This window comes from Macaca fascicularis, chromosome 2 (genome assembly GCF_037993035.2).
Source record: "Macaca fascicularis isolate 582-1 chromosome 2, T2T-MFA8v1.1".
NCBI lineage: Eukaryota > Metazoa > Chordata > Mammalia > Primates > Cercopithecidae > Macaca > Macaca fascicularis.
This window is the reverse complement of record NC_088376.1, coordinates 116943471-116969722: the sequence shown is the minus strand read 5'-3', so window position 1 is coordinate 116969722 and position 26252 is coordinate 116943471. Positions and strand designations below refer to the sequence as shown.

Below are 26252 nucleotides of genomic sequence, written 5' to 3'. Positions count from 1 at the left end.
TTTGTGGCTTTTTGAACTAGAGGCTCTGGCAAGTCACTGCTCTTCTCAGAGTAGTTTCCTTTTCTGTAAAATGGGGTGGTGATAGGAGCGATGAAGTTATTTGAGTCTATGAGAGAAGCGACCTTTGGAGATTTTCTGACCTTCTCCCTTCAGTCATAAATTCTGCTAGGTCTGGGTTTCTGAAAGAGTGACCAGACAGTGTGCCTTCTTGTGCGGGGAGGGGGGGGCGGGGGGGGGGCGGGGAAGGGAGGCTTTCTAGGTGCTCATTAAATGCTTGAATGGATGAATAAATTAACACCTACCTTCCTCCAAGGCCAGTGCCTGTGACTGCCCACCCAGGGGAGCTGGTTTGAACTTCCTCCTCTTGCTTCACAGGCAGAGCAAAGGTCAGGGCCTCTGCCAGAGCCTGGAAGATCACTGGGTCAAGTACCCATGGCCCTGACCCAGACCCTAGGGACAGGCTCTGTGCAGCCACGGTGTAGTGAGATGCCTGGCTTCCAGACCACCTGGTTCTGTGACTCATTCACTATCTGTTGGCCTTGAGTGAGGCTCTTGGTCTTTTGGAACCTCAGTTTCTCCATCTGTAACATGAGACTGACATCAGTTCTGCCTCCCCAGCAGGGCTGTTAGGAGACACAGAAGAAACAGCAAATAGGAAAGCAAGTTGAAGGATTTAAGAGTGCTGTGTAAATTTAGGGGCAGGAGAGGCAGAACCAAAAAAAAAAAAAAAAAGGAAAATTCCCTAGGACCCAAGAATCACGGTAATCCCCAGATTCTGTCATTGTTATTCAGACCTTTGCTTCTTTGCCTGATCCATCCCTGGGAGAACAAGGCCATCAGGGTTGTTGACATGTCCCGCGGGTCCAGCTTCCACCCACACAGGTGGAATTTTCCACTTCATTCTTTTGCAAATATTAATCAAAGCCCTGGCTGGTCAACAGTGGATTCATTGTCTCGTGAAGAGTGAGCCGTTTCTGGCACATACTGGCTGTCTCCCAGGGACTCTGGTGGTGAGCCTGAGCTGGGAGAGGAGCTGTTAGGAGCACTCCTGGCATCGGTGCTCCCTCAACCCCATGTTCTGCTCCAGGTGGTTAAGCTTGGTCAACTTTAATGCCTGCTTTGAGGGAAAGACCCTGAAGCCACACGGAGGGCATGCACCCCACTGTTCCCAGCAGGGCTACCAAACCGCATTTTCTCTGCTGTAGTAGGAGGGGCTGACCCAGAAAAGCCCACAGACTCAGGCCAGGTGTTAACTCAGCTTTAATCCCACTCGTCCTGGTTCCTAGGAGAAACCCCTTGAAGTCACATACATGTGTTCTGTTCATGGCTGTGGTCCCTATGCCTTGTCTCCTGGGTACTTGCATTGATTTTCACATTGTTGTTATCACACTGGGGTCTCAAAGAAAGCCTGGAATGCAGAGGAGGCAGGAACTGTTGTTCTCTCAAAGCTCCATCTGTAAACAGGGGTGATGAAGTTAGCCTCACAGGGCTGCAGGGAGGACCACCCTGTCAACCTACGTTGGGCCCTATGTTGGGCACATGCAACAGGATTGATGGTATATTTTTTGATCCATGATACTTGAATGTATTTGTTATTAATAATATTATTGGTCATAGATATAGCATCACATTCCACACTTTATGGAGGAAGAAACAAGATGAGTGAGGCTATGTAAGAAGAGGGAGGATGAAACTCAGGCCATGCTGTGAATATGATAAAATCACTAGGTGGTTTGGTTTTAGCTTTGTGCTTTGTTTTTCTTTTCTTTCCTTTTTTTTTTTTTTTTTTTTTTTTTTGAGACAGAGTGTTGTTCTGTTGCCAAGGCCAGAGTGCAGTGGTGCAATCATAGCTCACTGGGTTCAAGCAATCCTCCTGCCTCAGCCTCCCAGGTAGCTGGGACTACAGGTGCACATCAGCACACCACCATGCCTGACTTTTTCTTTCTTTTTTTATTTTTATTGTTTAGAAATGGGGTCTTGCCATGTTACCGAGGCTGATATTGAACTTCTGGCCTCAAGCAATCCTCCTGCCTTGGCCTCCCAAAGTGCTAGGATTACAGGCATGAGCCACTGCACCTGGTCCTTTTAATTCTTTGAAATGTATTTTTAGCTCTTGGCCCTCAACAAAACCTATGAAATGAGTGGTTGCGTTTTCATTTCATAGATGAGGAAACTAAGGCCCGTGGATGCTAACCACGAGTGAGCAGAGTGGAGACTGCAACCTAAGGATCTTGACTACCAGCCACTTTCAATTCTCTTTCAATGTAGTAAAACTTGAACATGGAACACCAATGCATGAAACTGACGCAGGTGACATTGCATATTCATGTGAGTTTAGTTTGTTTATTCATTCATTTATTTATTATTTATTTTTGAGACAGAGTTTCGCTCCTGTCGCCCAGGCTGGAGTGCAATGGTGTGATCTCCGCTCACTGCAGCCGCTGCCTCCTGGGTTCAAGTGATTCTCCTGCCTCAGCCTCCTGAGTAGCTGGGATTACAGGAGCCAAACACCACGCCCGGCTAATTTTTGTATTTTCAGTAGAGACAGGGTTTCACCATGTTGGCCAGGCTGGTCTCGAACTCCTGACCTCAGGTGATCCGCCAGCCTCGGTCTCCCAAAGTGCTGGGATTACAGGCGTGAGCCACTGCACCCAGCCTGTGAGTTTATTTTATAACCTTATATTTGTGATTTGTGTGTGTGTGTGTATCATAGTTAGAACAGTGATACCATTTTCAGGAGCACACTAGAAACCTGGGGCCATGGGTGCAGGTTGATGTCTTACACTAGCCCCAGCTCCTGATTTATTTCAGTATTTTAGTGATAGAGTGATTTCCAGTTGATACAAAGAAGCAGTCAGTTTTTCAAACGCTCACCTTGCAGTCTGAGGACCCTCTGCGGTTAAACCCATCCAGAAGTTTGAAGGGGAAACAGCAGTGGGCATGTATGTGAAAATTGGCTGGCTAACCATGGCTGGCCAAGGTGCTTTGACCAGCAGGGGCACCCAGCACACAACCTGGACCTTGCAGTGAGCTATGATCCTGCCACTGCACTCCAGCCTGGGCGACAGAGGTATCTGCTGGAAGTGGTTCTGCTTGTACTGGTGTGGAAGTGTGCCAATGAGCGCAGAAAATCAAACAGGCTTTGCAGCGCCTGTGATGCGTTTATAGGAAGCACTGGAGTCAGCACAGAAGATGGTGGGAAGAGAAGCTTTGTCCTGGTGTCTCTGGCCAACCTCCTAAGCTGATGGATTTGGGGTCTCCAGGGGATCCATGTCTGGTCCATAACAGTGCTTCTCAAACTCTCCATGGTGAAAGACTAGATGATTGTTTTTAAAATGTTAATCTTTCATGGGCCAATTTTTAAAATATGATGAAAATTGTTATAAGAAGATTGAAGATATATAAAAAGATAAGCCCGTTATCTGCTTATTAGACTCGACAGACATGAGGTTGCTGTGTCAAATGATAAAACTGTAAACGTTTCTATCCTCTGACTTTTGATTCTGTACTTATCTTTCTCAGACAATCACAAAGAGTGCGTAGGCCAGCCCTGGTCACAGAGTGCACCGTATCCTGTCACTTCTGCGTGTGAGGTAGGTATTTTTTAACTGAGATTTCAAAAAAAAAAAAAAAAAAACGGGTTAAAAGTTTACTTGAAAAAGGAAGCTGGCAATGAGCATTTGCAGAACACCCCAAGCTTCTGGGGAATCGTTGGAAATCCCTCGCCGTCCACCAGGCCCTGTGCCACAGAAATGCTCCCACCTTTCTGCTTTTCCTCACTTCTCTAGTGGGATCTGAGATTTCAAACAAACAACTACAAAAATCTTTTTTATCATGGAAGATTTGAAACCTATATAAAATTAGCCAGAAGAGATGATGGAGACGGGAATTTTGTGTTCTCATCACATAACTTTGTTAGCATCACCTCGTGGGGGTCCTGTTTTGTATGTCCCACTAATCGCCGGGGTGACTGTAAGCCAAATCCTAGATAGCTTTTTTTTTTTTTTTGAGATAAGGTCTTTCTCTGTCATCCAGGCTGGGGTACGGTGGCAGGATCATAGCTCATGTAACCTTGAACTCCTGGACTCAAGCAGTCCTCCCACCTCAGCCTTCTAACGAGCTGGGACTACAGGTGTGTGCTACCATGTCCAGCTAATAAAAATTTTTGTAGACATGGGGTTTCAAAATGTTGCCCAACCTGGTCTTGAACTCCTGGCCTCAAGCAATCCTCCCACCTCCACCTCTGCATCCCAAGGTGCTGAGATTAAGGGGTGTGAGCCACCACACCCAGCCTTAAATATTTATCTTTAGAAATCGTTAGAAATAGTTGAATTATTCTCTTCTGGTTATTTTGAAATGTATAATAGATTGTTAACTACAGTCACCATACTGACCTGTCAAATACTAGATCTCATTTCTTCTGTCTAACTGTAGATTAGATATTTCTTCTATCTAACTGTATATCTTCAACCCCCCATCCTCCCTTCCCTTCCTGAACTTTGATAACTACCCATCTACTCCCTGTCTTCATGAGATCCACTTTTTTAGCTCCCCCACTATGAGTGAGAATGTGGTTTTTGACTTTCTGTGCTTGGCAATAATATTTCATTTAACATCATGACCTCCAGCTCCATCCATGTTGCTGCAAATGACAAGAACTCATTCTTTTTGACAGTTGAATAGTTGTATATGGATCATATTTTTAAAAAATCTATTTGTCCATTAATGGATACTTAGGTTGATTCTATGTCTTGGCTATTTGGGAATAGTGCTGCAGTAAACATGGGTGTGCAGATATCTCTTTGATATATTGACTTCATTTCTTCTATATACCCAGCCCAGTAGTGGGATTGTTGGATTATATGGTGTTTCTATTTTTAGTGTTTTGAGGCATCTCCATATTGTTTTTCATAGTGGCTGTACTAATTTACATTCCCACAAACAATGTACAAAGGTTCCTGAAAGGGTGAGTTTAAACAACATAACCACAGAATCATAGTCACATCTGACAAACAATGATTTCTTGACATCCTCACATACGTACTCAGTGTTCAAATGACCAGGGTCCAGTGAAGAACAGTACATTCTCATGGTTGGACCTTGCTCCTCTCACAGCCTGTCGGCTTCCCTTTCTCTCTCTCATCTGTCTCTCCTTTATCCATTCTATACTTGGATTTATTGTTGAAGAACTGCGTGGGGTTTCCTTGCGCCTGGATTCTGCTGATGATGGACCTTTGCAAGTTGCTCTGACCTTTGCTTTTCCTGTGAGTTGGTGGATTGATCTAGAAGTGTGATCAGATTCAGGTTTGAACTTTTGGACAAGGATGTTTTGTAGGTGGTGTTGCATTCTCCCGTTCAGACCCCTGCCTGGACTGTATGGAGAAGTCGGTCTTTTAATTGCCTCCTGTGTGTGAAGTCACCTTGGTGAGTCCCAGCTGACCCTCACCCATATCTTTTTCTCCTTCTGCTGGTCCTGGCTCCCCCTTGTTCTGAGATCACCCTGGCTGCTCTGTGGAGAGCTGGTTCTGGGGTGGCCTGAGGAGGCAGCAGTAGTAGCAGGGACACTGCTAGGACGTTGTGGGGAGGGTCCCAGTGGAAGATGATGGGGCCTGATCCAGGTGGTGTCCAAGGGGTGGACAAAAACGGGCGGATTCTGCAGCACCAGCCTCATCCTTATGAGAGAAGCTACTACCGCCTAGGCCTCAGCTTCTGTGTCTGCTTTTCCTCCCCGGATAGTGCATTGTTATATACCAGTCACATGACAAGCGTTTATTGAGTGCCTACTGCGTACCTGGCTCTGGGGGCTTCCAGCTCTCCCCCACTGCTCTCTGTAAGTGAATGCACATGGTAGGAAGAACAGCTCTGTGGATGGGCTCTGCCAGGTGGGAGCTTGGTAACTCGTGGCTTCTGAAGCCTGCCCTGTGCCTGGCATGAGGAAGAGCCTTCAACTCCCCTGGAGAGGGAACAGCAGTTGTCTTTCTCTTGCTGCTATGTTACTGCATAAGAGCAGGGACACCAGTGCCTTCTGTCCCCTCGGCCTGCCTCTGGCTGTGCTCTGGCTTACCCACACCCACCTCCCCACTTTCACCCGAGGCCCTCTATGCCACAGATCCCACTCACCCAGGCACAGTGCAGCCCGGAGTGCAGGGAGTTCACATCTGGAGCGGAGTGGCCAGTCTTCCTCAGGGGCCAGCCTGAGGCACTGCATCCCCTCACCCCCTAGTCTATCAGGTGCTTGACTCTGGGAGGGGCCCCTAAGGGATTCGGGTCTCCCCAGTAGCGACCTCTGTTGCACCCTGCCTCCTACCCATGGCTGGGCGCCCACAGCACCTGCATAGACTGGATCCACAGACACGCCTGCGAGGGAAAGAAATGGTAGGTGACCCCGAGGAGCCGTCCCTGGAGGTTGAGTGGCCTGGGCCCCCCACCCCTGTCTGGGGGTTAGAACTCCAGGTTTCCAATCTTACATTCTCTCTCTCTCTCTTTTTTTTTTTTTTTTTGAGACAGAGTCTCACTCTGTTGCCCAGGCTGGAGTGCAGTGATGTGATCTTGGCTCATGGCAACCTCTGCCTCCCAGGTTCAAGTGATTCTTTTGCCTTGGTCTTGAGTAGCTGAGACTACAAGGTGCGTGCCACCACGCCCAGCTAATTTTTGTATTTTTAGTAGAGATGGGATATCACCATGTTGACCAGGCTGGTCTTGAACTCCTGACCTTAGGTGATCTACCTGCCTCAGCCTCCTAAAGTGCTGGGATTACAGGTGTGAGCCACTGTGCCTGGCCTCCCACCTTACATACACTCTGCTTTTGGTACAGACCACCGTGAAGGTTTTAGAAAGTGGGGAAGCAGCTAGAGAGTGGAGGGGTGTGTGCGGAGGGCAGAGGCCTGGAATGTGGAGCACAAAGTTCCCAGGCTGAGGAAGCACCCACTGTGGGGCGGCAGAGGGGAGGCAGGAGGGCAGACTCACTTTGGAGGAGCCACAGGCATCGGAGGGGCCCGCAGAGGCCAGCGCCCACGCCTTATCAACAGGAAACCCCTGCCCTGGGTTACACGGTGAGGCCTGCAGAGCTCTGATGCGATGTCAGACTTCAGGGCTCCCCCTTGGGTTTTTTTGGCAGCCTGTAGCCTCAGCCCAGCCCCATCTGCCCCTCTTCACCAGGAGGATCCAGAGGGCAGGTGGGCTATGCCCGAGCAGCCAGGGCACAAGGCCAAGTGGTGTGGCCTCGTGCACACTGTCCAATATCATCTCCCAGGTAGCAGTTTCCAATTCAGTTGTTAATTGTGTATCAATATGTGGGAGAAGAAATTCCTGGGAAGATAAAGTTGACACTGAAGAAAATGCCTTTTTTTTTTCCTTTTAGAGACAGGGTCTTGCTCTGTTGCCCATGCTGGAGTGCAGTGGAACAGTGCTAGCTCACTGCAGCCTTGAACTCCTGGGCTCAAGTGATTCTCCTGCCTCAGCCTCCTGAGTAGCTAGGACTACAGGTACACACCACCGTGCCTGGCTAATTAAAAAACAAGTTTTTTTTAGAAAAAATTTCTGGGTCTTGCTGTGTTGCCCAGGCTGGTCTTCAACTCCTCAATTGCATCAAGCAATCCTGCCTCAGCCCAGAAGATGCTTTCAAAAAAATTGTTTTAAACTTTTTAATTGAGGTGCAACAGACATACAGTAAAGTGTCCATCGTGTTGGTTTTGATCTGTGTGTATGCCTGGGTAACCACCACCAGGTTTGGATCCAGAACATTCCCAGGGGGTGCCTTCTGTTGGTCCTGGCACAGGTGTATGAGCTCAGCATCCATATCTCAGGCTGCCCAGGTTGGGTTTGCTGTAGGCCGCGTGCATCCTCATCCCCTGCATGTGTCTCCTCGGCCAGCATGACGGAGCACCAGCCTCAGGCCAGGCTCAGCACACGGTGGGAGCGGGGCGTGGAGCCCTCAGCCAGGGATGTGGGCCTTCCACAGCTCATCTCACTATTAGCCTGTTGAGGTCCCAGTAAGTGGCACAGAGAAGTCCCAGGATGGATGTGGTCAGTGGTGAAGGAGGTCTTCCCAGGGAAATTCATGCCCGAGGGAAAGTGAGGAGTGAATAGGTGAAAGGAGGTTAGGACCTGTACCTGGAGGAGGGAACAAAGGCAAAGGCCCTGAGGAGGAAGGGAAGGTAGACCAGGCACCTGGAGCCCCGGGAGTGAAGCTCACAGTTGGATGATGGCCACAGAGGCAGGGGCCTGGCCTGATCGGGCTTAGGACAAGAGGGCCTGGGGGGCCATGGGGAAGCTTGTCCCACTGTCTTAGGGAGGTGGGGGGCCTGGGTTGGGGGTGGCATGAGATTCCTGTGGGAGGAGGAGCAGCTGCCAAGTGTTGCTCCCTGGACCACCACTGCCTCTGGGCCCAGCCAGGTCTCATTCTCAAACTGGGATCCTTCCCGCCCTGGGCCACTGCACTGCACTCCCCTCAGCCCACCACAGGGCTGGGTATTCAGATGGTTGTGCTCCTGGGAGTCTCTGCTGGGCTGTAGGAAAGCAGCCAAGCCTTCTCGGCTTGAGACTCCTGGCATGGGAACTTGGTGTCTTGCACCCTTTTGTGTGCTGACTATGACCTTTTGGCTCCTGTGATGTGGCTTTGTTGGTTGGGCCTGTGGTGGAGGGGGTCCCAGCCTTTGGCTTGACATGGGGCAGGGGTTTCCCTCTCTGTGACACGGAGCTGATGGTGATGGAGTGATGATGAAGACCTTCCACCCCACCCAGCATCTTTGGGGGCTTAAATGTGATAACCCATGTGATGTGCTCAGCAGGGGTAGCTGATCCTCTTAATATAACTCAGTTTGGTCCCCTGGTTTAATGGAGCTGTATGATCAGACAAAGGCAGCCACAGAGCAATGTGTTCTTACCCACACGAAGCCCAGCCTAGCATGTAGGGAATCTTGTTCGAGGTTTCACAGAGGTTGCAGGTCAAAGCCAGTACTAGAAGGCCAGATGGAAAAAAGCAGGTGACCTGCCCTGAATCCTTCTTTGGTGAATGACCCCCAGATGGGTAAAGGTGGCCATGGCCCTTACCACACCCCAAAAGACTGTCATCATCAGCCTGGCCCATGGGCACAGGTGGTGAAGGTCAGTGCAAGCCTGGGGCAGTGCTGACTTCAGGGTGCCGAGGCTCAGGGCTGTAAAGTAACTTTCTGGGCTTTGAAGCTCATGAGTAGCTGAGCTTTGTGCTGGGACTACCCAAGCCTTGTCCACCATGGGCTATGGTGGCCACTTCTTAAATGTGTTAACAGGGTTCTTTTGTGTGGATGGACTCACTTTTTTAATGGGCAGTCCCCTACTGGGGGAGTGTTAGGTTGTTTGTAATTCTTTGCCGGTGTAAACAACACAGGGACAGGCCCCTTGTGCTTGTTTTCCTATGGTTGTGCAGAGCTCTCTCTTGATTAAATTCCTAGAAGCAGGATTGCTGAGACAAAGGGCTGTACCTTTAAATTGCATCTGTTTTTCTGGAAATGCTGACGCGCTCCCAGGCTGAACCCAAAGTGGAATCATTGTTTATCATGGGCCTTGTCCAGCCTGAGCTCCCCAAAGGCTGAGCAAGTTTTAGGCATCATTTTGCATGCAGGACTAGGCTGGTGTGGCTTGGCCTCGCTCCGGAGTTCTGTCTTCACCTCTTGGGCGACCAGTGAAAGCTAGGACTGTAGTGGCCAAAGGATCTGATCCTATAGGGTGCAGTACACTGCACTGGCCGAGAGCTAGAAAGAAAACACGTGTGCACACCAAGATGTGGTGAGGGAGAAAGTGCTGCTGGGAGGCCTGCGCAAAGGGCCCTTTCAGGAAGCTTCCTCAGTACTCCAGCTGCGTGACTCTGTGGGCAGATGTGTTGCAAATATGGGTACTCCTGGAATGGTGCATAAGCATTTTCTTCCGGGCGTGAACCTTTTGCAACTTCACTCTACTAAAGTTATAAAATGTGTTGTGCAATTGGCCACATGCTCAAAATTACATGGAAATCTGTCTTGTCATATAAAGCAATCAGTTTTCTGACCACAAAATTCAGCAAACTTTTCAATAGCAGTCTTTGGCTCCCTTTTTTTTTAAGGAGTCTCGCTCTGTCCCCCAGGCTGGAGTGCAATTTGGGCTCACTGCAACCTCTGCCTCCTGGGTTCAAGAGATTATCCTGCCTCAGCCTCCTGAGTAGCTGGGATTACAGGTACCTACCACCACGCCTGGCTAATTTTTTTGTATTTTTAGTAGAGACAGGGTTCATCATGTTGGCCAGGCTGGTTTTGAACTCCTGACCTCAAGCGATCCACCTGCCTTGGCCGCCCAAAGTATTGGGATTACAGGCCTGAGCCACTGCGCCTGGCCAGTTTTTGACTACTGATTTGAGAATTTGAAATGAGAATTGTTAGCTGTTGCTACAAAGGGCTATGGCAATGAAAGCCACCAGCCATAACCAGTAGGAGGTGGTGGCCCCCGTGTTTGTTACTCCTCTCTCTGCTTGATCCACCCACTGCGGCCATCACTGGCATTGGGGGCGGGGGTTTCGAGTTGACCGAAGCCTTGCCTCCCGCACAGTAGCGCTGCAGGGACCAGGTGTCCAGCACCAAGGCCAGCTGGCCAGATGGAAGGTGTGGCTTGGTGGGGCTGCCCAGTGCCGCAGGAGGCCTCATGTCACATGAATCTTTTCCTCTTGACTGGAAGGTAGAGCAGGCAAAAGTCTCTTCTTCCTCGTGCATGGTGGCTGGCAAAGCCACATCGTCCTCTTCTGGTCCAAGCACTAGACTGGGCCTGGGCATGGTTGGTTTCAGGAAGCAGAGTGGGCTAGGGGTGCAGGCAGGACTTCGACGCCAACACACGGAAATGAAGACGCATGCTATCCTGTCTTTCCCTGCTCCCATTCCTGCCCACCTTCCATCCTGCCAATGCCAGGCAGCTCGTTCCCTGCCCAGGCAGCCCAGGGAAGTGGAAGGGGCTGCTTCCCTGGAACTCCTGCCCCACACCAGTCAGTCTGCCCGCCCACCCACCCAGCCAGCCTGGGAGGGCACTAGGCTAGCAGCTTAGGAGGCCCCTCCCTCGTGTGGGGAGGGTGGGAGTGTCAAGGGGAGGTGTTGGAGCAGAGTTGTGATACGGGGTGGGGTTTTCAAATGGTTGGGGCCCAGAAGAGTAAATGACCTGGCGCCACCTCAGGACGAAGAGGTCTGTCTTCACTCCTGCAGGGTAGGCTCGCTGCCCCCTTGCGAAGCTCCTTTGTTGCCTCTTGATCTTGTCGATTTTAATTATTGTCATTTACTGCAGACCCTCAGTAAAACTACACAACAGCAAACACACATGTGCCTGTCATCTAGATCAAGAAAGAAAACACGACTGGTGCAAATGAAAACCCCCAGGAATACCTCCCTGCTCGGAGGTTACTACTATCCTCAAGTTTCTCTATACCTTTCTCCTTCATAGGTTTGATTTACTTAACAAAATCTAGAATTCAGTTGCATGTAGGATTTTGTTGGTGATTTAACCATTTTAAGCGTAATTCAGTGGCATTAAGTATTTTCACAGTGTTGTGCACTCATCACCACCACTATCCGTTTCCACATTTTTTCTGTCACCTCAAACAGAAGCTCTGTTCCCCCAAACAATAACTCCTTGTTTCCTTCCCCTCATCCCCTAGTAACCTCTAATCTATTTTCTGTTTCTATGGATTTGTCTGTTCTGGGTAACTCAATGTAAGTGGAATCATACAATATTTGTCCTTTGGTGTCTGGCTTATTTCACTTAGCATAATGTTTTCAAGGTGCAGCCAAGTTGTAGCATGTGACAGAATTTCATTCCTTTCTAAGGCTGAATAATATACTATTTTTTATACACACACACACACACACACACACAGAGCACATTTTGTTTATCTACTCACCTATTTTTGTTTGTTTGTTTTTGAGACAGGGTCTCGCTATGTCACCCAGGCTGGAGTGCAGTGGCGCGATCCTGGTTCACTCCATTCTCCTGCCTCAGTCTCCCGAGTAGCTAGGACTACAGGCGCCCGCCACCATGCCCGGCTAATTTTTTGTATTTTTAGTGGAGATGGGGTTTCACCGTGTTAGCCAGGATGGTCTCTATCTCCTGACCTCATGATCTGCCCGCCTAGACTTCCCAAAGTGCTGGGATTACAGGTGTGAGCCACCGCGCCTGGCCCTGCTCACCTGCTGGTAGACATTTGAGTTGTTTCCACCTTTTTGCTATTGTGAATAATGATGCTGTAAACATTGGTGTAAGAATATCTGTTCAAGTTTCTGCTTTCAGGTTTTTGGAGTATATACCTAGGAGTGGAATTACTGGATCACATGGTCTGTATTTAGCTTTTTGAGGAACTGCTAACCTGTCTTCTACAGAATTTGCAACATTTTACGTTCCTACCAGCAGTGTGCAAATGTTCCCATTTCTCCATATCCTCATCTCATCAACACTTGTTACTTTTCTTTCTTTCTTTCTTTCTTTTCTTTCTTTCTTTCTTTCTTTCTTTCTTTCTTTCTTTTTCTTTCTTTCTTTTCCTTCCTTCCTTCCTTCCTTCCTTCCTTCCTTCCTTCCTTCCTTCCTTCCTTCCTTCCTTCCTTCTTTCTCTTTCTTTCTTTCTTCCTTTCTTCCTTTCTTCCCTTTCTTTCCTTTCTTTCCTTCTTTTTGATGGAGTCTAGCTCTGTTGCCAGGCTGGAGTGCAGTGGCGCCATCTCGGCTCACTGCAGCCTTTATTATAGCCATCCTGATGGGTGTGAGGTGGTAATTCACTGTGGTTTTTATTTATATTTTCATAATGATTAGTGATGCTGAGCATCTTTTCATGTGTTTATTGGCCATTTGTGTTTCTTTCTTGGAGAATGTCTATTCAAGTCCTTTGGCCATTTTCTATTTGGGTTGTTGTTGAGTTATAGTTTTAAACACATTCTAGATATTAATCTCTTATCAGATATATGGTGTGCAAATACTTTCTCCTATGGATTGTCATTTCATTCTTGAGAGTATCCTTTGATGCAGTAAATTGTTTAATTTTGATGAAATATAACTTATCTACAGGTAGGGTGACACAAGCACCCCTGTGGCCACCACCACTGGGACTGTGCTGGGTCAGACCTAAAGTCAGTACAGGACTGGGTCTTACCCAAGGCCTGCTGTAACCACTACGTGGCTACCGTCTATATTCACACAAGGCCCCAGGGCTCTACAGTCAGCCAGCGGTGAAGCCAGCCAGGCTTGTGGCCTTCCCTTTGGGGTGGCAAGTTTCCCCAGGCCCTGGGCAGGTCTAGAGATGCTGTCCAGGAGCCAGCTACTGGAGTCAAAAACCTTAGAAAGCTACTTCATGTTCTATTCTACTGCAGCTGAGCTGGCACTCATACCATGTGACACAGTCCTTCCCACTTTTCCCTTGCCTTTCCACAGGCAGAGGGGCCTCACACCATGGCGACCACCACAGGCCCACAGGGAGGACTGCCAGGATACCACCCGCATTCACTGAAGGCCCAAGGGCTCTTCAGTCAGCTTGTGGTGAATGCTGCCAGGCCTGAGACTCACCCTTCAGGGCAGTGGGCTCCCCTGTGGTCCAGGGTTGGTCCGGAAAGGCCACCTAAGAGCCAAGGCCTGGAATCAGGGAACCAAGAGCCCTCTTGGTGCTCTCCTCCACTGTGGCCAGCTGGTGCCTGATTTTTGGTTGCTATGAAATTGCTCCCTTGGTGCAGATAGTTGTCAAACTTGGTGTTCCTGTGGGGTGGGGGATGAGGGGGATGATTGATGGAGCAAATAGAGATTTGCCATCTTGCTCTTCTCCCTGATTTTAGTCTTTTAAGATGTATTAAGACTTGTTTTGTTGCCTAACATATGGTGTCTCCTGCAGAATGTTCCATGTGCACTTGGAAAAAGTGTGTATTCTCTTGTTGTAGTGAATGTTTTGTATATATCTGTTAGGTCTCCAGCTGGTTTATAGTGTTATTCAGATCCTCTATTTCCTTACTGATCTTCTGTCTGGCTTCTGTCCATTACTGAAATCGGAGTATTGAAGTCTCCAGTTATGATCGTAGGACTGTTTATTTCACCCTTCAAATCTGTCATTGTTTGCTACATGTATTTTGGGGCCCTGATATTTGGTGCATATATGAATTTCATGTTTTAAAACTTCACATATATACAAATTTATGTGAAGATATATATCTATAATCTCATTTAGGCCACAACCTCCTATAATTTTCTTTTTGTGTGCTGAATATATTTTTAGGATTCATCCATGTTGATGTAAGGTGCTATGTTTTCTTCATTTTCACTGCTGTCTGGGGTTTCTTTGTATGACCAACTGAACTATAACTTTTTCTATGTCCTTCGTATTTCCATATACATTTTGAAATCAACATTTCAATTTCCACCAAAAAAAAAAAAAAAGCCTGCTGGGATTGGCATTGCATCGAATCTATAAATCAATTTGGGGAAAATTGACATCGTAACAATATTGGGTCTTCCTATTCATGTTGTTTATTTAGGTCATCTTTAACTTCTGTCAATGTGTTGTAGTTTTCAGTATATAGGTCCTGCATGTATTTTAAGTTTATTACTAAGTATATCATGTTTCCTGATGCTCTTGTAAGTGGTATTGTTTTGTCTTGTGGTTACCCATGGAGGATGGGATCAACCCCCCACCACCCAAGGTTGGTTTGAATGTTGAGACTAATGACATCACACACATTACCAAGTGGCTATGATAAGGTTTACTGCTCACATAATGGGGCTTTGTAGGGAGAGCAGGGCAAGCACCCAGGCTGGTCTGCGATGGCTAGTCTGTGAAGGAAGGGGCGAGTGTTCCTGGTTTTTAGTATAGTTTGGGAGTGGAGTCAAGGTGAGAATCCCACACATGAATTGGATTTGCATGACTTGAACCTCCCCATTGATACTCCGGGCAGGAGTGCCAGGGCTTTTTCATTCACTTGCCCAGGTGTGGGGCAATAGGGGAAGAGGGAGGAATGGAGCTTGAAAGCTGTCAGTAGTCAAACATCAAAAATGGAGTCAGGCTCTATTATAGTTTTAAAATACTTTTTAAAAAGGCAGTTTTAGGCTCACAGCAAAATTGAGAAGATGGTGAAGAGCTTTCCTGTATAAGCTTTGCCCCCACACATACATAATCCTCCCATTAACATCCTCCCACTAAAGTGGTACATTTATTACAAATGATAAACCTATATTGGCACATCATTATCACCTAAAGCCCATAGTTTACATTAGGGTTCACTCTTGGTATTGCACATTCTATAGGTTTGGACAAATATATAATGACCTGTATTCACCACTGTACAGAAAACAGAGTAGTTTCCCACTCTCAAAATCCTCTTTGGTCTGCCTGTTTATCACTATCCAAACTCCTGGCAACCACTGATCCTTTTACTGTCTCCATAGTTTTGCCTTTTTCAGGATGTAATGTCGTTGAACTCATACGGTTTGTAGCCTTTTCTGATTGGCTTCTTTCACTTAGTAATATGCATTTAAGTTTCCTCCTTGTTTTTTTCATTCTTCCTGGCTTATTTATTTTTAGCACTAAATGATATTCCATTGTCTGGATGTACCAGTTTATTTATCCGTTCACCTACTGAAGGATATCTTGGTTGCTTCCAGCTTTGGGCAGTTATGAATAAAACTGCTGTAAATATTTATTTCCTGGTTTTTATTTGGACATAGTGTTCACTTCCTTTGGGTAAATACCAAGGAGCACAATTGCTAGATCATATGGTAAGAGTGTGTTGATTTTTACAAGAAATCACCAAACTGTCTTCCAAAGCGGCTGTACCATTTAGCATTCCCACTAGCCATGAATGAAAGTTCCTGTTGCTTCATGTCCTTGTCAGCATTTGATGTTGTCAGTGTCTGGATTTTGACCATTCTAATATGTGTGTAGTAGTGTCTCACTGTTGTTTTAATTTGAATTTTCCTGATGACATATGATATGGAGGATCTTCTCATATGCATCTTTGCCATCTGTCTCTCTTCTTTTTTTTTGAGATGGAGTCTCACTCTGTCGCCCAGGCTGGAGTGCAGTGGCCGGATCTCAGCTCACTGCAAGCTCTGCCTCCCGGGTTCCCGCCATTCTCCTGCCTCAGCCTCCCGAGTAGCTGGGACTACAGGCGCCCGCCACCTCGCCCAGCTAATTTTTTTTGTATTTTTTTTAGTAGAGACGGGGTTTCACCGTGTTAGCCAGGATGGTCTCGATCTCCTGACCTCGTGATCCACCCATCTCGGCCTCCCAAAGTGCTGGGATTACAGGCTTGAGCCACCGCACCCGGCCTGTCTCTCTTCTTTAGTGGGGTGGCTGTTAAGGTCTTTGGGCCATACTTTAATCAGATTATCTGATTGAGTTTTAAGAATATATTTATTTGTGTATTTACATAGTAGTCCTTTATAAGATATATCTTTTGCAAAGATTTACTCCTAGTCTGTGACTTGTCTTTTAATTCTCTTGATAGTGGCTTTAGCAAAGTAGAAAACTCACATTTGATTGAAGTCTAGCTTATCAATTCTTTCATGGGCTGTGCCTTTGGTGTTATAATACAAAAAGTCATCATCAAACCCAAGGTCATCTAGATATTATTTCTCCTTTACTATCTTCAAGGAATTTTATAGTTTTATATTTTACATTTAGGTCTGTGATCCATTTTGAGTTAATTTTTGTGCAGGGTGTAAGGTCTTTGTATTTGCTTTGTGTGTGTGTGTGTGTGTATGTCTAGTTATTCCAGCTCCCTTTGTTGAGAAGACTTTTCTTGCTCTATTGTGCTGCCTTTGCTGATTTGTCAAAGATCAGTTGACTATGTTTATATGGGTCTATTTCTGGGCCCTCTGTTCTGTTCCATTGATCTATTCACCAATATGACACTGTTTTGATAACTGTAACTTTATAGTAAATCTTGAAGTTGAGTAGTGTCAGTCCTCCAACTTTGCTTTTTCACTTTCAGTATTGTGTTGGCCATTCTGGGTCTTTTGCCTCTCCACATATATTTTGAACCAGTTTGTTAATATCTACAAAATAACTTGCTGTGGTTTTGACTGGGACTGCATTGAATTTATAGATGAAGTTGAGAAGAACTGACATCTTGACAATATTGAGCCTTCCAGTTTGCAAACATGAGGTATCTCTCCATTTATTTAGTTTTTAAATTTCATCAGGGTTTCATAGTTTTCCTCATATAGATCTTGTACATATTTTGTTAGATTTATACCTAAGTGTTTCTTTGTGATGCTTATATTTATTTAGGGACAGGGTCTTGCTATCACTTAGGTGGAGGTGCAGTAGTCCAAGCTGGAGGGCTGGAGTGCAGTGGCTCAATCATAGCTCTCTGCAGCCTCAAGCTAGGACTACAGGTATGCACCACCACACCCAATTAATTATTAGTTATTTATTTTTGTAGAAATGGTATATTTAGTGTGTTCTCTCATTGCTATAAGGAACTACCTGAGTCTAAGTAATTTATAAGAAAAGAGATTTAATTGGCTCATGGTTCCACAGGCTTTACAAGAAACATGGCTGGGGAGGCCTCAGGAAACTTACAATCATGGCAGAAGGCGAAGGGGAAGCAGGCATGTCTTACGTGGCTGTAGCAGTAGGAAGAGAGAGAGGAAGGGGAGGTGCCACACACTTGTAAACAACCAGATCTCGTGAGAATTTGCTATCATGAGAACTGCAAGAGGGAAGTCTGCCCCTGTAAACCAGTCATGTCCTCCAACATTGGTGATTACAATTCGACAAGAGATTTGGGCAGGGAGACAAATCCAAACCATATCAGATGGGGTCTTGCTATGTTGCTCAGGCTGGTCTCAAACTCCTGGCCTCAAGTGATTGTCTCACCTTAGCCTCCCGAAGTGTTGGGAATATATGATCCACTGTGCCCAGCCTGGGGTGCTAATTTAAATGGTATTGTGTTTTTAATTTCAAATTTCACTTATTTGTTGTTGGTATGTAGGAAAGCCATTGGCTTCTATAGATTAACCTTGTATCCTGAAACCTTGCTATAATTGCTTATTAGTTCCAGGAATTTTTGTTGATTCTTTTAGATTTTCTACATAAGCAATTATATTATTAGCAAACAAAGACAGTTTCATTTCTTCCTTCCCAATCTGTGTACCTTTTATTTCCTTTTCTTGTATTATGGCATTAGATAGGACTTCCAGTAAAATACCGAAAAGGAGTGGTTCAAAAGGACATCCTTGCCTCATTCCTGGTTAGTGAGAAAGCTTTGAGTTTTTTTACCATCAGGTATGATGTTTGTTGTAGGGTTTTTGTAGATATTCTTTACCAAGTTGAGGAAGTTTCCTTCTACTCTTGGTTTACTGAGAGTTTCTATCATTAATGGATGTTAAATTTTGTCAAATGCTTTTTCTGCATCTGTTAATACGATCATGTGAGTTTTCTTTTTCAGCCTGTTGATTATTTTTGAATGTTGAACCAGTCTTGCATACCTGAGATAAAGCCCACTTGGTTGTGGTATATAATTCTTTCTATACATACTTCGATTCAATTTTCTAATATTCTTGTTGAGTGTTTTTATCTATGTTCATGAAAGATATTGGTCTTAGTGTTTTTTATTGTAATGTCTTTGTCTGGTTTTGTTATGAGGGTGATGCTGGCCTCACAGAATGAGTCAGAAAGTAATCCCTCTATTTCTGTCTTCTAGAAGAGACTGTACAGTACTGGTATAATTTCTTCCTTAAATGGTTGATAGAAATCACCAGTGAGCTTAGTCAAGCTTGGTGCTGTTTTGGAAGGTTATCAATTGTTGATTCAATTTCTTTAATAGATATTGGCTTATTTGGAGTGTCTTTCTTCTTGTGTGAGTTTTGGCAGCTTGTATCTTTCAAGGAATTAGTCCATTTCATCTAAATTATCATCTACTTTATTTTTAAAGATGTATTCCTGGGTATAGATAACTTTTCAATTTCAGTAAACTAGGACTAGAGGTTTTTTTTTTTTTTCCTTTTAGTATTTAAAGTTGTCATTCCATTATCTTCTGGATTGCATGTTTTCTGATAATTTTGCTGTCATTGTTATATTTATTCCTCTGCATATGTTTTTTGTCTGGCTATGTTGATGATTTTCTCTTTATTTCAAAGTTTCAGCAGCTTAACTATGATGTATTTAGATGTGTTTTTGTTTGTACTAATCCTGCTTGAGATGCTCTAATCTTCTTGAATCCATGGTGTTTTGTCTTGCACTACTTTTGGGAAAGTCTCAGCAATTATCTCTTCAAATATTTCTCCTTCCTTGTTCTCTGTCTGTTCTTCTTTCCCCCTGGCTCTCCTTCCCCACTATTTCCCTCTCAGACTCCAGTTATCCGTACTTTAGTTTGATATTGTTCCAGAGTTGTTTTTTCTCTCTTCCCCTCTTTATATTTCCAGATTCTTTTCTGTGCTACATTCAATTAAAAATTGTTCATCTCTAACACTGTGTTTTTTCTTGCATTTATGTTTTTTTCTATAGTTTTCAATGCTTGTCTGAAATTTCCTATCTGTTCAATATGTCGTCCACCTTTTCAATTATATCTTTTATAATGTTCACCTTGATTAAAGTCCTTGTTTGATGGGTTCTAACATCTGGGTGCATTACTCCTTTGTCTGTTTCTGTTGATTATTTGCCTTGCTTTTTGGAATGTATCCTGATTTTTTATTGAATGCTAGACCTTGTGTGTAACAGGATAGTGGAGACTGAGGTAAACAGTATGCCTAGCAAAGGACCTGTCTTTCATTCTGTTGGGTTGTCAGTGTGGAGTGTTGTCAGTCTGGTGGGGGAGTGGTGTGGGGCTTGGAGCGCTGAAGAGTTCTTCTCAGTGTTCCAGCAGCCTCAGACATACCATTCAGGAAGCCCCGCCACCTGTCTCCTATGCCTGTGCAACAGTGGGGAGGAGGAGGAGAACAAGCCTCTGCACTCCAGTGGTAGGCTGCTGTTACTTGATGCAGGGCTTGTGGAACGAGTGGTGAGATTTATCAGGGTTTCTTTTTGTTTCAGACTCAGTCTTGGGAAGGCCTTGTTGGTCTGAGCCTCATGGGTGGGGTGTTGTCAGGTGTTCTTTTCAGTGGAGGTTTTCATGACATATCCTGTTGTTTTTTTTTCCTACCTCTGTGCACTATGCTGGGATTGATTTGAACATTGTTAGGAAAGGGCCCTTTCAAAGCTGTTGCCATTTTTGTTAAACGCTAGCATTCTACAGAGTGATCTTTGAAGAGTGTAGCTCTGATCCTGACCCTGCTTAAAACTCCTCTAGTGCACTCCATGGCCCCTTGGGTCAAAGGCTTTGAGCGCTACAGTCTTGTGCCTCTCATGCTGATCTTCCTTCAGTTATTTAAGTCTTGTCCTTCTCCCAGGCCCTAAACCATCTGTTTTGAGAGCAGATGTCTTTCTGTGTATTGCTACAGGAACTGGGTGGGGCAGGGAACAGTGCCTAGCACATGGTAGGGGCTGAGCCAGCTGTCTTGAAGGGATGAGTGCAAGTACTCTGTTTTCTTTCTCCATTGGAAAGCCCTTCGCTCCCCTGCCTTCCAGCAGGCGAACTCCAGCCCAGTCTCCAGGTTCATACACAGGGCACAGGGAAGCATTTTACCCCTCAGTTGGGGGAGGGGCCTTTCTGCTGCCCCACCCCCTGCCCTGTGCCTGTCCATCCTGGTACACACAAAACAGTTCTGAAATTTCTGTGTCTCCCTCACTTCCTCCTCCTAGTTCCTTTGAGCAGCCACCTGGGGCTGGGCCTGCTGCACCCTGCCCCGGCAGGCCGTTGGTAAGCATACCCTGAAACTTTGCCATACGTGCGTGCGGAGTGAAGATTTTTAAAGCCCCTTTTCCTGTTTCAGGGAGAAGTGAGTCATCTCATTCCCCTCCGTGGATCCAAGGACTTGGGCTAGATAGAAGCATGTGGTGTCTCCTGCGAGGCCTGGGCCGGCCTGGAGCCCTGGCACGGGGAGCCCTGGGACAGCAGCAACCCCTGGGTGCCCGGGCCCTGGCCAGGGCGGGCTCCGAGAGCCGGGACGAGTACAGCTACGTGGTGGTGGGCGCGGGCTCGGCGGGCTGCGTGCTGGCCGGGAGGCTCACAGAGGACCCTGCCGAGCGCGTGCTGCTGCTGGAGGCGGGGCCCAAGGATGTCCGCGCGGGGAGCAAGCGGCTCTTGTGGAGGATCCACATGCCCGCGGCCCTGGTGGCCAACCTGTGTGACAACAGGTACAACTGGTGCTACCACACAGAGGCGCAGCAGGGCCTGGACGGCCGCGTGCTGTACTGGCCACGCGGCCGCGTCTGGGGCGGCTCCTCATCCCTCAACGCCATGGTCTACGTTCGTGGGCACGCCGAGGACTACGAGCGCTGGCAGCGCCAGGGCGCCGGTGGCTGGGACTACGCGCACTGCCTGCCCTACTTCCGCAAGGCGCAGGGCCACGAGCTGGGCGCCAGCCGGTACCGGGGCGCTGATGGCCCGCTGCGGGTGTCCCGGGGCAAGACCAACCACCCATTGCACTGCGCATTCCTGGAGGCCGCACAGCAGGCCGGCTACCCGCTCACCGAGGACATGAATGGCTTCCAGCAGGAGGGCTTCGGCTGGATGGACATGACCATCCATGAAGGTAGCGGCCTCCCTTCCCATCCGCCTGCCTTTTCTTTAAAAGCACTACCCCTTACCCCAGCCCCACCCATCTCAGCCCATGGCTCCTGGCTCCTGGCTCCAGCATGGTCAGGAGGCATGGGCAGACTGAGGCTGGCACGAGCGGGAAGAGATCTGGCTTAGTATACCCCCCAAGAGTACAACCCAGAGTCTTGAGAGTGACCCAGGATGGTGACCCTAGGCGTTCTCTGCGCCTCTGGCCCGTGTTGGTGTGGATAACAGAGAATCAGCTCTCTGGACAGAGAGCCTAAAGTCCTCTAGGAACTTGCATATGGGGAAACCGAGGCACAGCATGGTGAAGGGCCTTGCTCACAACAGGACAGAGGCAAGCCAGGGCTGACCCGGAGCTCCTGCCTGCCTCTTGAAGGCTCTCACCCCTCTGGCCGTGCTCCTGGTCTCTGCGTCCCCGTTTGAGGGTGAAGGGTACTTTTCCACCTGCGTCCAGGGGACCCCAGGCAGATGTGGACTCAGTAGGGCAGGGTCTTTATGTCTCAGCTTTACTTTGAAGGTGGGACTTGCAGTCAGAGCTGGGCGTATCCACTTTCTCCAGCTCCTTCCTCCGGCCCAGGTGCCACGGGAGGGCAGAGCCGTGCCTGACCACCTCACTCCATCCTGCAGGCAAACGGTGGAGTGCAGCCTGTGCCTACCTGCACCCAGCACTGAGCCGCACCAACCTCAAGGCCGAGGCCCAGACACTTGTGAGCAGGGTGCTGTTTGAGGGCATCCGTGCAGTGGGTGTGGAATATGTCAAGAATGGCCAGAGCCACAGGGTGAGTGGACTGCAGCTGGGATCCTGGCAGAAGGGGGTGGGCAGTGACCCTGCTGGTCCAGCTCAGAGTGGGCAGGAGTCACGCCCTCACACCTCCAGCCCCACGTGCTCATCCCTGTGATTGGCGTGGGGGAGGGGCGAGTCGCTGATGGCAGTGGGCTGGTGGAGGTGAGGAAGCCCCCAGTCCTGCCACCTAGAAAGGGCCTGTGGTATCAGTGCCCGTGTGCCATGCTTAATTCAGAGCTTTCCCCCAGTACCTTCCACACCATTTCAGGGCACTGACCTCACAGAAAGCTATAGGTTTACACTAGAGGTTTTAGAACCCATAAATGTGATCGTACTCTATTTCTGTGGTGTGGGCAGGGGGTCGGATCGTTCTGCAGCTTCACGTGTAGATCTGGTTCACTGCTTGCTCTCTTTAACCACTCACTACCACTCACTTGAATGCCTGCTTTATCTCATGTAAGCCCTCCCCTCCTGTTTCTAAGGCCATCACTACTGTCTAGCTGTAGTTACCTGCTGGTTGCTTTCAAATAGTGACTCAGTGAGCTTCCTCTCCTTGGCTCTGGGGCCTGTTGGGTGTGTCACATGGATTCCACATCCCAAGGCCATGTTCTCATGGTGCTGGCTAGAGCAGGGGCGCTGGTCTGTAAGTCAGGGGAACAGCTGGCTTTTCAGGGAGTGACCTGGCCGGACCTCTTCCAGGCTTACGCCAGCAAGGAGGTGATTCTGAGTGGAGGTGCCATCAACTCTCCACAGCTGCTCATGCTCTCTGGCATCGGGAATGCTGATGACCTCAAGAAACTGGGCATCCCTGTGGTATGCCACCTACCTGGTGAGCCCCCTTCCTTACTGCTTCCCAGAGGCTGTTTCTGCTCAACAAATGGCTTACTGTATCTTATTAGCATGGAGTGGGGAGGTGGTGGCAGTCAGTGATCCTTGGAATTGTCACATCGTCCCCGTGAGCCTGAAGGTTTCCCAGGCCTCACTGGACACTGTCAGCCCTGGGGCCCAATTCTTGCATTGTTTTCCTTCTCCCTCCTGTGGCCGTCCTATTTCACTTGGAGAAGGGCACCCTGCAGCAGCGAGGATCTGCCCATGAAGCCCCGTTGGGTCGGGCATGGGCGTGTCACCAGGGCAACTCTATGGCAAGAGGGGTCCAGGTCTCATCCTTCCATCCACAGCACTCGCTGGCTGCCCTGAGCATGAATGAGGTCAGCTCTGTGCTCCAGAGCCTGCTCTTCATGTTAAGACATAAATTTTATTTTATAAACTGTCTCTGATGCTCTTGAGGGCCGGGCTGTGTCTCTTGCCCTGCTTGATAACCCCACTCCGGGAGAGCTGGGCCTTTGTGCATTTAGGCTTCATCATGAGGGGCCCGGGGAAGTGCTGCTTCATGACGGTGACCTTCCCAGTGTCCCAATAGGCTTGGATGAATTCATGCAAGGGCTGCGTGGCACGACAGGGCTGCTTCCACGCTGTCGTGAGGGTGAGGCTGCTGTCTGCCCCTCTGGCCATCACCATCCAGCGACCGCTCACCAAGCAGTGCCTGCTGAAGACGTAGGCCCTGCCCTCACATAGGGGGCTGCTGAGCAGGGCTGACAAGGGGCACCCAGAAGCTGTCCTGGGAGTGAGTGACAAGGACAGGTGGCCTTGGCAGCATCTGAGGCAGGCCAGACTTGGCCAGGAGTGCAAGAGTGGTGTCTATTGGAGGCGGTCTTTAAGCTGAGACCAGGGGACTGAGCAGGAGCTGGTCCAGAAGATAAGTGAATAGGAAAGAATTTTTCAAAACCAGGGGGATATTGAGAAGCAGCTGAGCCCCCTTGGTAGCCATTTTCTTAACCACTCCTTCCCGTGTCAGGGGTTGGCCAGAACCTGCAAGACCACCTGGAGATCTACATTCAGCAGGCATGCACCCACCCTATCACCCTCCATTCAGCACAGAAGCCCCTGCAGAAGGTCTGCATTGGTCTGGAGTGGCTCTGGAAATTCACAGGTAAGCGCGCTCATCAGTAACCTGGGAGGAGACTGTCTGAGCATTGAGACCTCCTTCCTGAGGAGCTGAACAAGGGTTCTGGCCACTGGGCGCTGGGTTTGATGCTGAACTATGCCATTTACCTTAGCCCTGATCCTCAGTTTTTCATCTTCAAAATGGGGAGGCACAGTTGCAACCTGACAGGTTGAAACGAGGACCAGAAGCAATAGCACATGCCAAGGAACTTTGCCCAGGGCCTGCTGGAGGTGAGACTCCTCAGGGCTTAGGGGCTGCTCTTCCTTACAGATGGGCAGGGATGGCCTTGTGCTGGACAGCAGGTGAGGTCCAAGGAGCCAGGAGAAAGGTGGAGAGAGGAGACTTTGGGGCTAGACTGCAGAATCAGCATTCATTTTGCAGCCTTTTCCATTTGATTTCTAGCTGCACCTGGTAGTTTGAAATCCTGCTCATCCACTCAGCCTGTATTTCTCACACACCTGATATGTGCTATGTGCTGTGTGCTGTGCTAGGCGGTGGGAAGAGCCGGTAAGGCAGGTGGCGTGGGCAGTGGCAGAATTGGCCCAGGTAGAGAGCGGAGCGGATGCCATCCTTTTGGCAAATAGCTGACATTTCATGGTGTGGTGCTGGGTGAGACCCCTGTGGGAGGTGAACAGATGTGGACAGGACTTGGGTCCTGGACTCCACATGCGAGTCCAGGAAAAGGAAGAGCAGCAGCCAGGAGAAAGGAGGGAAACCAGGAGCAGCTGGCCCACCTGCCACGCCCTGACTGGCTCTTCTGCCTCATCCTCTTCTGCTTCTCAGGGAAGGGAGCCACAGCCCATCTGGAAACAGGTGGGTTCATCCGCAGCCAGCCTGGGGTCCCCCACCCGGACATCCAGTTCCATTTCCTGCCATCCCAAGTGATTGACCACGGGCGGGTCCCCACTCAGCAGGAGGCTTACCAGGTGAGCAGCTGGAGGAGCCTCAGCTTCTCAGGATGTTTCCTTCCCACCAGGAAGGAAGATGCTCCCATCTTCCAAGACAGCATTCTCCCTGGTGCCATATGGCTGCAGAGTGGGGGACACAGAGGCCTGTCCCCTGCCTTCCAGCTGCCCAGCGTGTCAGTCTGTGTGGTGCGTGCCAAGGGTATGACTGTTCCATGCAGACTAGGTACCGAGCACCAGAAGTGGGACAGACTGGGGGGTGCTGTCTTGGCCCTGGGATCACCACCTCCGAAAGCTTTGAGCCATGGACTATGAGGCCAGGATGAAAGAGTGATTCACTGAGGTGGTTTGTAATCACTCGTGGAGGTGGGTAAACCATGCGGACAAATGCTAACATGCATCTGCTCCCCACTGATTCTGGAAGCAGAGGCCCACCCTGCAGGTAAACCAGGGTTGATGGAGTTCACTGTGGATGTCTATGGAGGGACCATCACTCCTTCCTCTGTGTTCTTCTAGGTACATGTGGGGCCCGTGCGGGGCACAAGTGTGGGCTGGCTCAAACTGAGAAGTGCCAATCCCCAGGACCACCCTGTGATCCAGCCCAACTACTTGTCAACAGGTAATTCACCCACCTGTGTCTTTCTGGGCTTGAACAAACGATTGCCTTTGTGGGGTTCCTGCTTATCCCTGAATCATACCCTTGGACTACACTTTCCAAGACACAAGTGACCCTCTGTCATCCCCTGCCCCATCACTTTAGGCTGTAAACTTGTAGAGGGAGCCCCGTAGTGTCCCGGGACACGTGAAAGAAATGAAGTCCTGGGGTTTAGACAGTAGGGGAGATTTGCAGCTTTCAGAACAATCTGCTGTGATGTGCAGGGAGACCGCGCCGTGCAGGTGCCAGGTCTGTAGGTAGAGCATTTTTCCTGCTGTCACTC

General features: G+C 48.4%; 1 protein-coding gene across 8 annotated transcripts in view; it reads left to right on the top strand.

Moving 5' to 3' along the window:
- The window catches only part of CHDH (choline dehydrogenase), a 31347-nt gene that overhangs the window by 2833 nt on the left and 2262 nt on the right, over positions 1–26252 (top strand). For 4 of the 8 annotated variants that reach the window (XM_045386055.2, XM_005547405.5, XM_045386058.2 and 1 more), the window contains exons 2-8: positions 3523–3593; positions 20830–21591; positions 22248–22399; positions 23104–23233; positions 24260–24394; positions 25193–25335; positions 25831–25933. In XM_045386055.2, coding sequence (XP_045241990.2) covers positions 20889–21591; positions 22248–22399; positions 23104–23233; positions 24260–24394; positions 25193–25335; positions 25831–25933 — 1366 coding nt within the window. In that variant the 5' untranslated portion in view covers positions 3523–3593; positions 20830–20888. Of the gene's footprint in view, positions 1–2164; positions 2329–3522; positions 3594–20829; positions 21592–22247; positions 22400–23103; positions 23234–24259; positions 24395–25192; positions 25336–25830; positions 25934–26252 lie in introns of all 8 variants that reach the window. The other 4 variants (XM_045386057.2, XM_045386056.2, XM_074032494.1 and 1 more) reach the window with 4 other exon arrangements.